This window comes from Erigeron canadensis, chromosome 4, assembly GCF_010389155.1.
Source record: "Erigeron canadensis isolate Cc75 chromosome 4, C_canadensis_v1, whole genome shotgun sequence".
NCBI lineage: Eukaryota > Viridiplantae > Streptophyta > Magnoliopsida > Asterales > Asteraceae > Erigeron > Erigeron canadensis.
In genome coordinates this window covers 8,411,230-8,424,539 of record NC_057764.1, presented here as the reverse complement: position 1 = coordinate 8,424,539, position 13,310 = coordinate 8,411,230, and the positions used below count along the sequence as shown (strand labels likewise).

The following is a 13,310-nucleotide window of genomic DNA, read 5'->3' as shown; positions in this document are numbered from 1 at the left end:
GAATCATATAAACGACCCCAGAGAGTTGTAAGAAAAGTAGACAACAATCACAAAACAAAAAGCTCAAATTTTGAATAATATTCAGATTCCAAGAATAGATTTGGAGATTAATGATGATATGGTGGATGATTCATATGTCAAAAGGAAAGGTCTTTCATTAGGCAAGTATCATTGTAGTATATCAATCAAATTAATATTTTCATTCCAATTAATTCCCTCTAAATAATATCGGAATTTGTCAATATTTATTTCAGCTTACAAAGATCATGGAGATCAAATATATGAATGCTCAAAGTGTCATGCACCGCTATGGAAAGCATAAATGTTAAGGGGTAATCCGAAGGGCAAGAACACTGTGTATACTTTCTGTTGCAAAGGTGGTGATGTGGAGCTACCACCAGTTGTCAAACCTCCTCCTGTGTTGTACAATTTGTTTACGAGCAAAAATCCTATTGCCAATAATTTCATGAAACATATACGAGCATATAACATGATGTTTTCATTCACATCTATGGGAGGTAAAGTAAATCAAGGTTCTTTAAACGGAAGAGGACCTTATGTCTTTAGATTACAAGGTCAAAATTTTCACCGAATGGGTAGTCTGCTACCTGTACAAGGTGATCAACCCAAGTTCTCACAACTTTATATATTTGACTCTGAAAATGAAGAGGCTAATAGAGAAAGAGCTGTCAGGTAAAAACACGTTTACCATTCTTATGCCTTTAACTTATAAATTATTGCACATTAAGTTTGTTAAAATAAATATTCATTTATTTACAGTTCTGGTACTAAAAGTTCAAGACCTGGCAAAAATGAACTGAAACGTGATACAATCAACATACTAAAGATAATGTTAGATGGTTGCAACCCTCTTGTGAAATCCTTCAGGATGGTAAAAGATTGTGTTAAAGACAATGAATGGCAAGATGTAAGTCTAAAACTTATTGCCAACAGAAATAAAGATGGTCGAATTTACAACTTGCCAACAACTTCTAAAGTAGCTGGATTAATAATTGGAGACATAGATTCAGTACTTGATTCACGGGACATTATATTGAGAAAGCAGTCTGGTTGTCTTCAAAGGATAAGTGAATTACATCCTTCTTATCTGGCTCTTCAATATCCACTCATCTTTCCATTTGGAGAAGATGGTTATCCGCTAGGAATCAAGCACAGAGGTATTGCACAAGATTCAAAGAAACCAAGAACAAAACTTACTATGAGGGAATTCTTTTGTTACACAATACAAGACAGGCCTGTGGAGTATTCACTTTTACTTCATGCACATAAACTTTTTCAGCAGTTTGTTGTTGACGGTTACACAATGGTAGAGGCTGATCGATTGTCATACGTTAAAGGTAACCAGAAAAAGCTCAGAACTAATACTTTCCAGAATTCGACGACAGATGTCGAGAATGGAACCACAGATGCCTCATCAACTGGTAAACATATATTACTTCCTTCATCTTTTACCGGTGGGAGCAGGTACATGATGCAAAAGTACTTGGATGCAATGGCTATATGCAAGTCAGTGGGCTATCCAGATTTGTTCATTACTGTTACTTGTAATCCCAATTGGCCAGAGATTTACCGTTGTTTGGTTGATAAAAATCTCACTCCCGAAGACAGGCCGGATATAATTTCTAGAATGTTCAAGATAAAATTGGATGAAATCATAAACGATTTTGTGAAGGAGAAATTCTTTGGCGAAGTACAAGCAGGTATTAATATAGATATATAATTGTTTGGTATTCTAAATTTAAAGTTAATTTTTTCCAATTACCAATATAAAAGTTTATATTTAATAATGGATTTATCAAAATTTGCAGTTATTTACACGGTGGAATTTCAAAAAAAGGGTCTTCCTCATGCTCATCTTTGTTTGTTCTTAGCTGCCGCAAACAAGTTTCCACGTGCAACCAATGTAGATAAATACATTAGTGCTGAAATACCAAACGAAAAAGAAGACCCAGAATTGTATGCACTTGTCAAACAATTCATGATGCATGGACCTTGTGGAGATGATAATCCCAACTGTCCATGTATGGTTAGAGGAAAATGTACAAAGAATTTCCCAAAGAAATGGAAGGATGAAACTGCTGTGGATTCAGAAGGGTATCCTGTATATAGACGTCGACATACTGGGAATACCATTGAAAAAAATGGGGTCCTTCTTGATAATGGCATGGTTGTCCCCTATAATGCTACACTTCTGCGAAGATACCAGTGCCACATTAATGTCGAATGGTGCAACCAATCAGGATCAATTAAGTATTTGTTCAAATATATAAACAAAGGTCCTGATCGAGTTACAGCAAATGTGTATCAAACCAATACAGATGGAACAACAACTGATAACAACAAACCCAAAGATGAGGTTAAGAATTACTTGGATTGCAGGTAATTCTCATCATTTTTATTATGTTTGCCTAACCAAATTGCCTAACCAAATTCTACATAACTGACATTAGTTTCACATAATGTAAATTAAGGTACGTTTCTGCTTCCGAAGCATGTTGGCGAATATTCGCCTTTGATATTCATTATAGACATCCTCCAGTGGAAATCTTGCCATTTCACAAAGAAAATGAACAAAGCATAGTTTATGATGATCAAGCACAATTATGTGATGTGGTTTCGAATCCAACAGTGAAACATTCAATGTTCCTGGAATGGATGAAATTAAATGCGGAGGATAGCTTTGCCAGAACATTGAAATATGTGCAAATACCTGAGTTTTATGTTTGGATACGTAAGACTAGGAAATGGCAACGAAGAACTGTGGAAGGACATGGTTCTATAGGGAGGATATCATATGTCCCTCCGTCCCTTGGTGATGTATATTATTTGAGAATCTTGCTGAATCATGCTGTTGGCCCCAAATCTTTTGAGCAACTACTTACAGTGAATGGACGTAAATGTAAAAGTTACAAAGAAGCATGTTTCAAGATGGGCCTTTTAGATGATGATAAAGAATATGTTGATGCAATTTTGGAAGCATCTCATTGGGCAACTGCATCGTATCTTAGAACTTTCTTTGTCCAATTACTACTTTCAACCTCTGTAGCCCGGCCCGATGATTTATGGAACAAAACATGCAAAGTTCTAAGTGAAGATATTTTACACATGCAAAGGAGAATCTTAAACTACCCAGGTAATTACATTAACTCTTTACATACGTGTTTCAATATATGCATTTCCATTTAATTAAGCATAAATAAATGTGTAACAACCGTACTTTTAATATTATATATGTGCTAGTTAGGTTGTTTACGTTCCCGCAAGCCCTAGTTATACTTGAAGCTAGTAGGTAATGCCCCAAGTTAGTAATCTAAAGCTAATGATATGTAAAAGAATTTCCTAATGAAAGTACCTCGGAACAAAAATTTTTAGAGGTGATCAATCGGTGCGATAATAATAACTTAAGGCTCGCAAATTGAGATACCAATCAAAATTCCTATGGATTGCCCAACAAATCAAAAATAAAACCAAATCAAGAGGATATGATCATGATAAATAAAATTTTCAACTAAAAATATAATTGGACGTATTATGTACGTAAAAGCGTCGAAAACTTAATAAGTAAGCATATAAGCTTAAAAATTAATACAAATTTACAACCAATGACCTATGTAACCAACTAAAAATACAAAAAATACATCCACACACATAAACATACATGACTTATACACACATATACATATTCCTAACTAAAACAACCAATTACTTATATTTTACTAACAAAACACTTACAAATTAAATCCACACTTAACATATACCTACACTTATACTTATACAACAAAATTTTATATAAAAAAAAAAGAGTAAAACCCCTCCAAATCCCCCCCGTGAGGCCGCCCCCCCCCCCCCCCCCCTTCACACACATACATCCCTCCATTTCAAATTTTGCATGCCTTAAGTCTTGGAACTCACCACTCCAACACACACTACACTCCCATTTCACACACACTAATCAATTCTCTCTCAAAAACACTCTTCTTCTCTCCCTTTTCTCTCTCTTTTTCGGTAGCCAAGAAACAAGAAGAAAACCAACAACAATCAACCTTAATACTTGATAATAATAAGGGTTGTAGGTTAGATAAACAAAGGGTTGATTCAAGAATAGTTTAAGGGTTGTTTCAAGTGTTGAATAAGGGTATTCTTGGAGATATAGGCCACGAAAATCTGCCATTTTTCATCATCTAGAAGTGATCTTCAAGGGTATATATCTTCATCTCTTTATTAGATTAATCTTGTTCTTGTTTATATTAAAAAGGTTTTATCAAAAGATTGTGTTTTCTTCATGTTTTCTTTTGAAAATACACTTGATGAGGGCAAAGTTGATAGGATCTTTCTTTCCATGCTCATGCATGTTGAATCCATGAAGAAAGATCCAAGGATTCAACTAGTTTAAGACCCAAAAGTGTGGATATAAGTTTAATAGTCATTGATGTGATTTTTCCTTTGAAAGATGGCTATATTCATACATATTATGAAAGTAATATTTCTGGAAATATTTATAAAAATATAGATTTTATTGATAAAGTGTTGGATCTATAAAAGCTAGCATCAAAAGGGTGGATATGTGTTGATAGATTGTAAAGTAACTTTTTATATAAAAAGATGAACATGACGTATAAATATTTGTATATATATTTCTGGAATATTTCATGAAAAATATATTTTTTTATGATGATGGATTTTTGATAGTTAAAGCTTTATGTTAAAAAGTATTGATTTAAGTGCATATATGCTAGATTTAAGAAGGTTGGATTATTGTTTGGATTATGAGATGAAGCTAGGCTTGTCATAAGTGAAAAATGTGTTAAAATCAAAGTTAATATTCTGGAAAAATTATAGTAATAACAAAAATATGATTATGGAACCAAACAAGGCAAAATAGGCTTGAAATCGAAAACCGAAAACTTGTTAAAATGCATTTTGAGCACACACATGCACCATAACTATATGACCATGAAAATGTGATGAACATACTGGAAATATGACATATTAAAAGTATAAAACTCAAGTCATTTGATGCATGGCAAAAATAAGCTCAAAAATAGTCTTTTCGGGTCAGATAATCACCAACCGAAAGCACAAAATTGCACATAGCACACCACCACCACAATCACGACTTAGGTCATCAAAATATGATGGACATTCTGGACGAAATGAAATAAGAACAAAAATCCCTTTTGAAGCATTTAAATTGGTTGAGAAATGAGGCAAAAATCACTATTTCGGTAAACGATTTTATGTTTAAAAGTCCTCAAATTATAAGAACACAAGAGATATTGAATGGTTACAAATTTTATTTGATAAAAGTTGCCTAAAAAGGGGCTGGGATTTTAGACAAAAGCTCTTGTGATGATTTCTAAGTGTTTTTATAATTTAGTGAATTTAAAAGAGATTTTAAGGAATAAATAAATCAATAATAGATTATATAAATCATGAACTTGGACAAAATCACATAAATAGGATTAAAATAACTTAAACCTACTGGAGAAAAGTAATTTCAAGGAAAGAACCAAGTTTTACATAATTTAAGAATAACTAACTAAGTTAAAAATCACTAATTAATCACTATTATTAAATAAATAAGTAATAAAGCTTAAATAAATAAATAAATAAATAATGTTACAAGTTTAAAAGCATAATACTCAGTAGATAATCAAAATATAATTATCTATAAATTTTAAAGGTAATTTAAGAACCTAAGAATAATTATAAGGAATTATTTAATTGATTAATGAATAAATGGAATAAATAATTAATTAAAATAATAATAAATCAAGGAAATTAATATAGATCAGAAAATATATTTAAAATCCAAAATACTACTGTACCAATATCAAATAATAGTACAAAGCAAAGTGTGCAAAAGAAATCTCGCGAATCAAAGCCGAATTACCGAAATTCCAACAAACGCGCAAAAACGCTTAACGCAAAAACTACTCTTACCATCAATTCCAATTTAACCAAACATCTTGAACATCATAATACACTTTGATTCCATAATGAAGTAACAACCAAAGATAGGCAAGCCTACTAGCATAAATCTCATGATCTAGTTCACTAGTTCATGTAACACGCACTTACGTTGTGTATATTTGAATACCATGGTTTAGGCTTGCTTGGGGAACGACATCACTAGGCACACATCTCGTATTTGATCAGCCCCCATTACTCTCAAATCAAGTGAGTCATAGCCCCCTTTCAAACTCTTTTATGTCTTTTACTTTCGGGGTGAAAAGCATGATAAATGAAACTACTTTCTATATATGCAATGTTTCTTGAAAGAGAGTTTGTTATATGAAATGATTCTTGATATATGAGTATGAAATGATAATAAAGGATTTATGTGATGAGCTTGAGTTCTATCAAACCGCGGCGTTCGGTACACTACTATTTACTTCGAAAGTGGAGGCCTGTAGTTAGTTAGTTGCGCAACTAGGTTTCGTCCGCCCACCCAAAGCGTATCGTTGGAAGGTTGGTTGCCTTCGTGACAACCTCCACTTCTAGTCTGGCCCCCGGGTGTTCTAACTACCTTAAGATAATCGGGCGTCTCCATGGCACGACCCATTATCATCATTGTTATTAATGTTACGGCACTTGATTGACAGCTTGTGCTATGAATTGAATTATTGAATTGTAATCGGACTTGAATAAAATGGTAGTAGTGGCTCAAGTATATACTCATCTAAGATAATGGAATTAGACCCTTGTGGTCATATGACAATGATTTATTTACATGGGTTAAAAGTGAGTTGAACAAACGTTTATCAAAGGATGAATTGGAAATGTTCATGGAAATTGGTGATTCCTAATTTATTTCGTGATGATGTGTATATATGCTTATTGTATTAGTTAAAAACCTATGAACTCACTCAACTCTCGTAGTTGACACTTTTTCTTCATGCTTTTCAGGTTTAGAGCAGTAGGTTTGCCTATGGACCGCTTTTGGACATTGTGTTTGCATGGTGAACGAAGACTTGTAATGCAAACAAGTTTATCTTTTATTTCGGATTTGGACTTATGTTATGATTTTTAATAATTTACTTTGAACTATGTAATCGTTTAATTTGGAATGGTTTTAAGACTTTAATTGAGACGTTTTCCATTTAATCTTTTGTACCATGTCGTTCTGTGGCATCTCGTGTTTCCGCCGTAGTCGGGGTGTTACAAAATGTATTTCTAATACGCATTTCAAAATGAAAGGTTTGGAGCTTCCAGAAGAAGTTATTCTAAATTTGTGCCTTTCACGTATAGAACAATTGTTAACTAACAATGGCAGTTCACTCAGAAACTTCCCAGATATGCCTTTCCCGAATACTAATTATATTTCATCACTCAATAACCGTTTAATTGCCAATGAGATACTATATGATAAAAGGGCTCTGACTATTGAACATCAGCAGTTATTATCATGCTTAACTGTTGAACAAAAAACCCTTTATGATACGGTTATTAATGCAGTTAGTAAAAACGAAGGAGGAGTTTACTTTGTTTATGGATATGGAGGTACGGGCAAAACTTATCTTTGGAAGACTTTGACAGCTTCCTTACGGTCAAAAGGTCAAATTGTGTTCAATCTCCTATCATATAGCAACTCGTAACTAACAAAACAACTCCTTAACTAAATTTAGGCTGACATATTCTATTCGGGTACTTACATCTTTTAAACCAATGCTCTGATACCACCTATAACACCCTGCCCTTTTTTTTCCTTTGAAAACAATTATTATGTCTAATTTAAAATCTCATTTCATTTTATTTTAAATCTTTCCAAAAACATTTATTGCTTCCTTAAACAATAATTTGCGTATCTCAAAATATTCTCATTTTAATAATTTGTAATGACTTCCATTTAATAACCTCAACAAAATATTTTTCACGGGCACCCAGAGCTTGATTTAAAAGAAATATTACCACGGGTTGGTCTCGTGCAAAATACTTCTTTTTCTGCTTTCCATAACTTCGCTTCATTTCCCTTAGGCCTTTCCATTGCTTGTTTTTTTTTCCGTCTTACAAAATATTAATCACTAAAAAGTAAGCTAACGCTTAATGAGTTTTAATCTACAGGCATAACCGTTCACGTGCTCCTAGCACTTCATGTGTCCCCGACACTTTATGTGGCCCTGCTACTTCATGTACCCCGGTACTTTTATGTGCTCCCAGCACTTCTTGTGCCCCGCCACTTCATGTACTAGTACTTTTATGTTATGTGAGCCCGCCACTTATCACACTCTTGTACCCCCGGCACTTATCATTTTATTCTTGTACCCCCGGCACTTATCATTTTATTATTGTACCCCGACACTTTACAATTATACTTGTAAAATAGAACTCACCTGACAACGAGTTATCCAGTCTAGCGATTATAATTTCCTTGCGCCACATTACCTACCATCAAATTTATAATCACATTTTGATCAATAATCAATCCTCCATCTTTGAGATTTGCTAAGCTTAATTCCAATGCTTTATTGTCACTAACCCTTTCAAATTTTATCTTTAATATATATCATTATTTAACTTTTAACTAATACAAGTTAACTCAATTTGCTAACAATATTTAACAACTCAAGATTGTACCGTCATCATATATCATTATTTATAACAAATTCCATTTCAATCATTATATAAATTTATCATTTTGTTAATGACAACAACATTAACATATATAACCTTACGAAATTTAGGCTAAGTCGTTAAACTTATCTTATTTAATTAACTAGTAATTATCTCAAATAAATTCTAGTTAGTCTTTTCATTCTATGTGTGAACTTTTAACCAAAACTAGATACCATAACTAATAATTTCTTGACTAAAACCTTATTTATTGTTATTATACTATCACCAATAAAGGCTTATTTCACAATCCAAATGATCAACTTACTCATCACTTTTCTTTCAATAATTTTACAATAATTGACTAGTCAAGTATAATCCTTCTCAAATATCATCATCATCGTCATCACTAACAAAACTAACCCATTTTAAAATAATATCAATGTTATCACATACTACATTTAGTTTATTTTCTTAAAATTCTCTAGTAAAAATAATAAAACAAACTAAAATACACAATGATTTATAGTTACAAATTAAACTTATATTGCAACTTACATACTTTTATTTCCTCAATTGAAATCTATGTACTCAAGAATTTGGCAATTGCTTTTTCTTCCTTCTTCTGCATTTTCGCAGCATGTACGCACGCCGACAACTTCTTACTAAATTCTTTAAATTATGCCTACTTTCTTAGCTAAATAACACTCAACTCATTATTTAATATTACTATGTATGGTTACTAGTTGTGTTCAGGGAGCTGAAACTAATATTTTTAAATGTGAGTTTTGACATGATAAATACATTAAGTCGGTCTTTCTTCGGTTAAATACATAAAGTCGGTTTCTCTTTATCTTTGTAATTAAGCAATTATTCTTCCATTGCCACGTATCCTATTGATTATCATTTACATTACACAATTTATTTACTACTAGGTTTTGGACTCGTAACGTAAATTTTTAACGAATAATTCAATAACATATGAATATAATTCATTGAAAGACAAAGATATATCATTGTGAAATTCAAGTAAATGTCATCAAAGTACAAAGTAATAAACACCATTCCTCACTCTTTCCTATTTTTTCATCCCCCTTCATCCCCTCCCCGCAAGTAAGGAATGTTTCACCATTCTCTCCCCATCTCTCTACATTTAAAAGAAAACAAAAAAATCAAGAAAAAAATTAAACAAATTATAAGGTGAGAGTGTGAAGAAGAAATCAGACACTACTATCACCACTTTGCTCCTCATCCCATAAGTACCTATAGAGCAGGGAGTTGTTTCACCTGGTCACCACCTTACTCTCATACGTACGTACTCCTTCCACCCTCAGATAACTAAATATAAAGTATATAAAAACATATATCAACTTAAATTAAGACAACATTTTTCGTGATGACTTGTTATGTAACAAAAATAAACAACTGATAGTCATAGTGATTAAAAATTTACAAGCCAAAAGAGAGATACATTACAAATTACATGTTTTGTATACATTTAGAAACGATTTTAACCATCCCACTCTTTTATATAGTAAAGTTGTTTGGGAGAACCACTCGTTTAATGGCGCAGTGGCCACCTGCCTCCTCACAAAAACCCCATGTGGGCGCATATCCTGGGTTCGATCCCAACACAAGGAGTTTGGAGATTTCACCGCCAAGTTTGCTTTGCTAGGGTAGCGGCTTGAGAGAATTATTCTCTATGCGATTAAGTGGTGCCCAGGCAAATACCAATTTTTTTAAAGTTGTTTGGGAGGTTACACAACTTTATGTATCTATTCCTATAACTTTCTATTTTAGATAATCAATTTTTTTTATATAACGTGTAATAACTTGAATCAGATGGTAATGAAGACGATAACCACAGAAAAAACAATAAAAAGAGCAACAACTATCATCTTGATTATCTACACATAATAACATGTTTTACTAAAAAATGTTGGAATGAAAGAGGCAATATGTAATTGAGGATTATGAGTGGATTCTCTAAACGGAGTCTGTTAAAACAACGTATTTATCGAATTTGGTCACTCATTATTGAAAGTTTTATACCTTCCCTTTTCTCTTTTTTATCTTCCAAGTTATCTAAAGTTTATCTTTTTGCAATAAATTTATATTAAAAAGTAAAAGTTAAATATAAATATGAAATTTTATATCTCAAAACATTTAAAAAAGATATTAAGAGCCATGATTATTTTTTAGTGAGAATTAGATAAAATCCTTTTAAGTACAAAAATTTAATGATTTTGGAATATATAATTATTATTAATCGATTTACATAGTATATATTAACATTATATTTTTTTATACATATCTTTTTTATATATTGGAAAAGTGAATATGAGGTTATTACACATCCAACTTTTGTGAACACTTTTCACATATCAATTTTTTAATATTTTGAATAATTAATTGGGCCCATATGTTTTTTTATGTATTATAAATTGATATGTCGGAGTTTTTTCCACAAAACTTGGGTGCCTAACCGTCCCATATTCATTTCTAATATTGATAAAATTGTATGTTCCGTGTATTGGACACGACCTAAAATCTATTATATACATAATAAAATAATATAATATAATGTATAGTCATTCTTAATTTATTGATATAATTTTTTTTTCTATAACAATAATACTTGTATCTTAATTGATTGTGTATCTTAAAATAATTTGTTTAAAGTTCTCGTATATTGCACTTTCAAAAAGAGTACTCATAATTATATATCACTTGGGATGGGAATGTTTATTTATTGTATGTTTATTTGTACTCTATTTATGGTATATTTCAAATAAGACATTTAATAAGATTTTAACGATTTACAAATCTCTTCACAAAATTGTTACATGATATATTTGAAGTTGGTATATACTGGTTTGTTTGTAACAATATCTATTTAATTTTTTAAAAAGTAAACAAATATCAATTTGGATGAAGTGGTTTGTGCCTCACATTAAAAGCGAATGTCTATGTGGACGATGATTTGTCAAGTTCTCGTAGAGAATCAACGTATGAGTGCCACGTAGGAAAAAGATGACGTGGCGAGTAAAGAGGTACGCCTAGAGAATTATATATATATATAGAGAGAGAGAGAGATTTTTTAATTTAAGTGTGTAAAGACCTTTTATAAGCTTTCACATTGATATAAATTTTGACTTCAAATTATATTATCGTCATTATAAGCTCGTATGTTTCTTTTTTTATTATTATTTTTTTTTCATAGATCGTTTTATTAAAATATTATATTAAGATTTTTGAGATATTACAATGAAGTTACCATGTTTCATGTTCACGTCACTTTTTTTAATGGGATGCGGCATTTAACGGGTGATTAACAACAAAAACTAACGACATTACCTTTATTGAGAATTTTTTAGAAATGAAATCCTTTTAATAGTTAGAAACCTAAATATATATATATATATACTCACAAAAATTATAAAATCAAATTGATTTATAACCGAAAAGATCGTCATTAAAAAAAACTTCTAGAAATATAAATCATACGTAAAATAAAAATATATAATTACCAAAGTCTTTTTGTTTTTTTTTTTTTATATATATACTCCGTATTAATTTACGCCAATGTATAAGTGTTACATTCTATATGTTGATGGTATATATAGAAATTGTCCATTTTTCTAATGGGTGTTCGATTATATAGTATTTGTGTTAAATTGATATTGTTTATCGGTTGTTCAATCTAGCAAAAAGATAAGTTTTTGTTTGGTTTACGTTCTTATTTCTGCCTTATAATTTTAACTAAATTTGTTGTTCTTTTAGTCGTTTTTGATTTTTACATTTTATTATACAAATTTAATATGGTATCCACATTCATTTGTCTTTTATTTTCTACAACGATTTGTATGGTATTTTTCATTTCTTTTTGTGTTTCAAATATATTAGTATAATTTACTCAAGTTGGTTCCTTTTTTTCCCGTTTTGTTACAATTTCATTTGTTTTTTAATTTTTGCAATTAATCATATATAGTTGTTACAGGATTAACATTCGGTTTTTTATTCCTTCAACTATTCATGCACTTGATCATGTAAATGATTGTTATATGTTATTGTTGGGTCGACAATCGACCAAGTATAATTTGTTCAGAAATAGTTGAGGTTTAGTGAAGAATATTTGTACAGGATTCTGATCCATTTTAGAATCACTTCACTGAAGCTTCACTTCAGCTTTAATCAGCCCAAAACTGAATTCATTCTGAAGTCGAAGATTGAAGAAAGAGATTATCTTAGAAGCAGAGCCCAGAGAAGATTCTACCTGATCGAAGACTGAAGCATCCAAGTGTAAAAGTACTTACAACACTTTTACACTATTTTTGAGAAAGCCTTTTTGACTTTATCTATCTTTACCCGGTTAATTACATTGTACCTGGTAAAGTAATAGATTAAGTAAAGGGTTGAGAATAAAGTGTGAAATGTCACATTAAATGACTTTCACACTTAACCTTAAAATACACATTTTAAGGAATCAATTTGAATCCCTTAAATGTTTCCCAAGATTATTTATGTACGGACATTGTCCACATCATCATGGACTTTGCCTATAAATACAATGCATCTCATAACTTGCAAAATGCTTGAAATTTTGACATTGCAACTTGTGAGATATACTCTAAGTAATTCTTATGAGTATTTCCAAGTTAATTAGATAACTTGTATTTCAAGGTTGTTTAGATATTTTCACCTTGGTGATTATTTTTGTTCCTCAATAACCTTTG

At 31.3% G+C, this 13,310-nt stretch overlaps 1 protein-coding gene across 1 annotated transcript; it reads left to right on the top strand.

The window, feature by feature from the left end:
- The first annotated feature begins 322 nt into the window (after window positions 1-322).
- LOC122596937 lies at window positions 323-8,213 on the top strand. Its single transcript, XM_043769580.1, has 6 exons — window positions 323-693; window positions 781-1,721; window positions 1,830-2,400; window positions 2,493-3,154; window positions 7,222-7,524; window positions 8,086-8,213. The coding sequence occupies exons 1-6, from the start codon at window positions 323-325 to the stop codon at window positions 8,211-8,213; spliced, it is 2,976 nt and encodes a 991-aa protein (XP_043625515.1).
- Window positions 8,214-13,310: the final 5,097 nt, after the last annotated feature.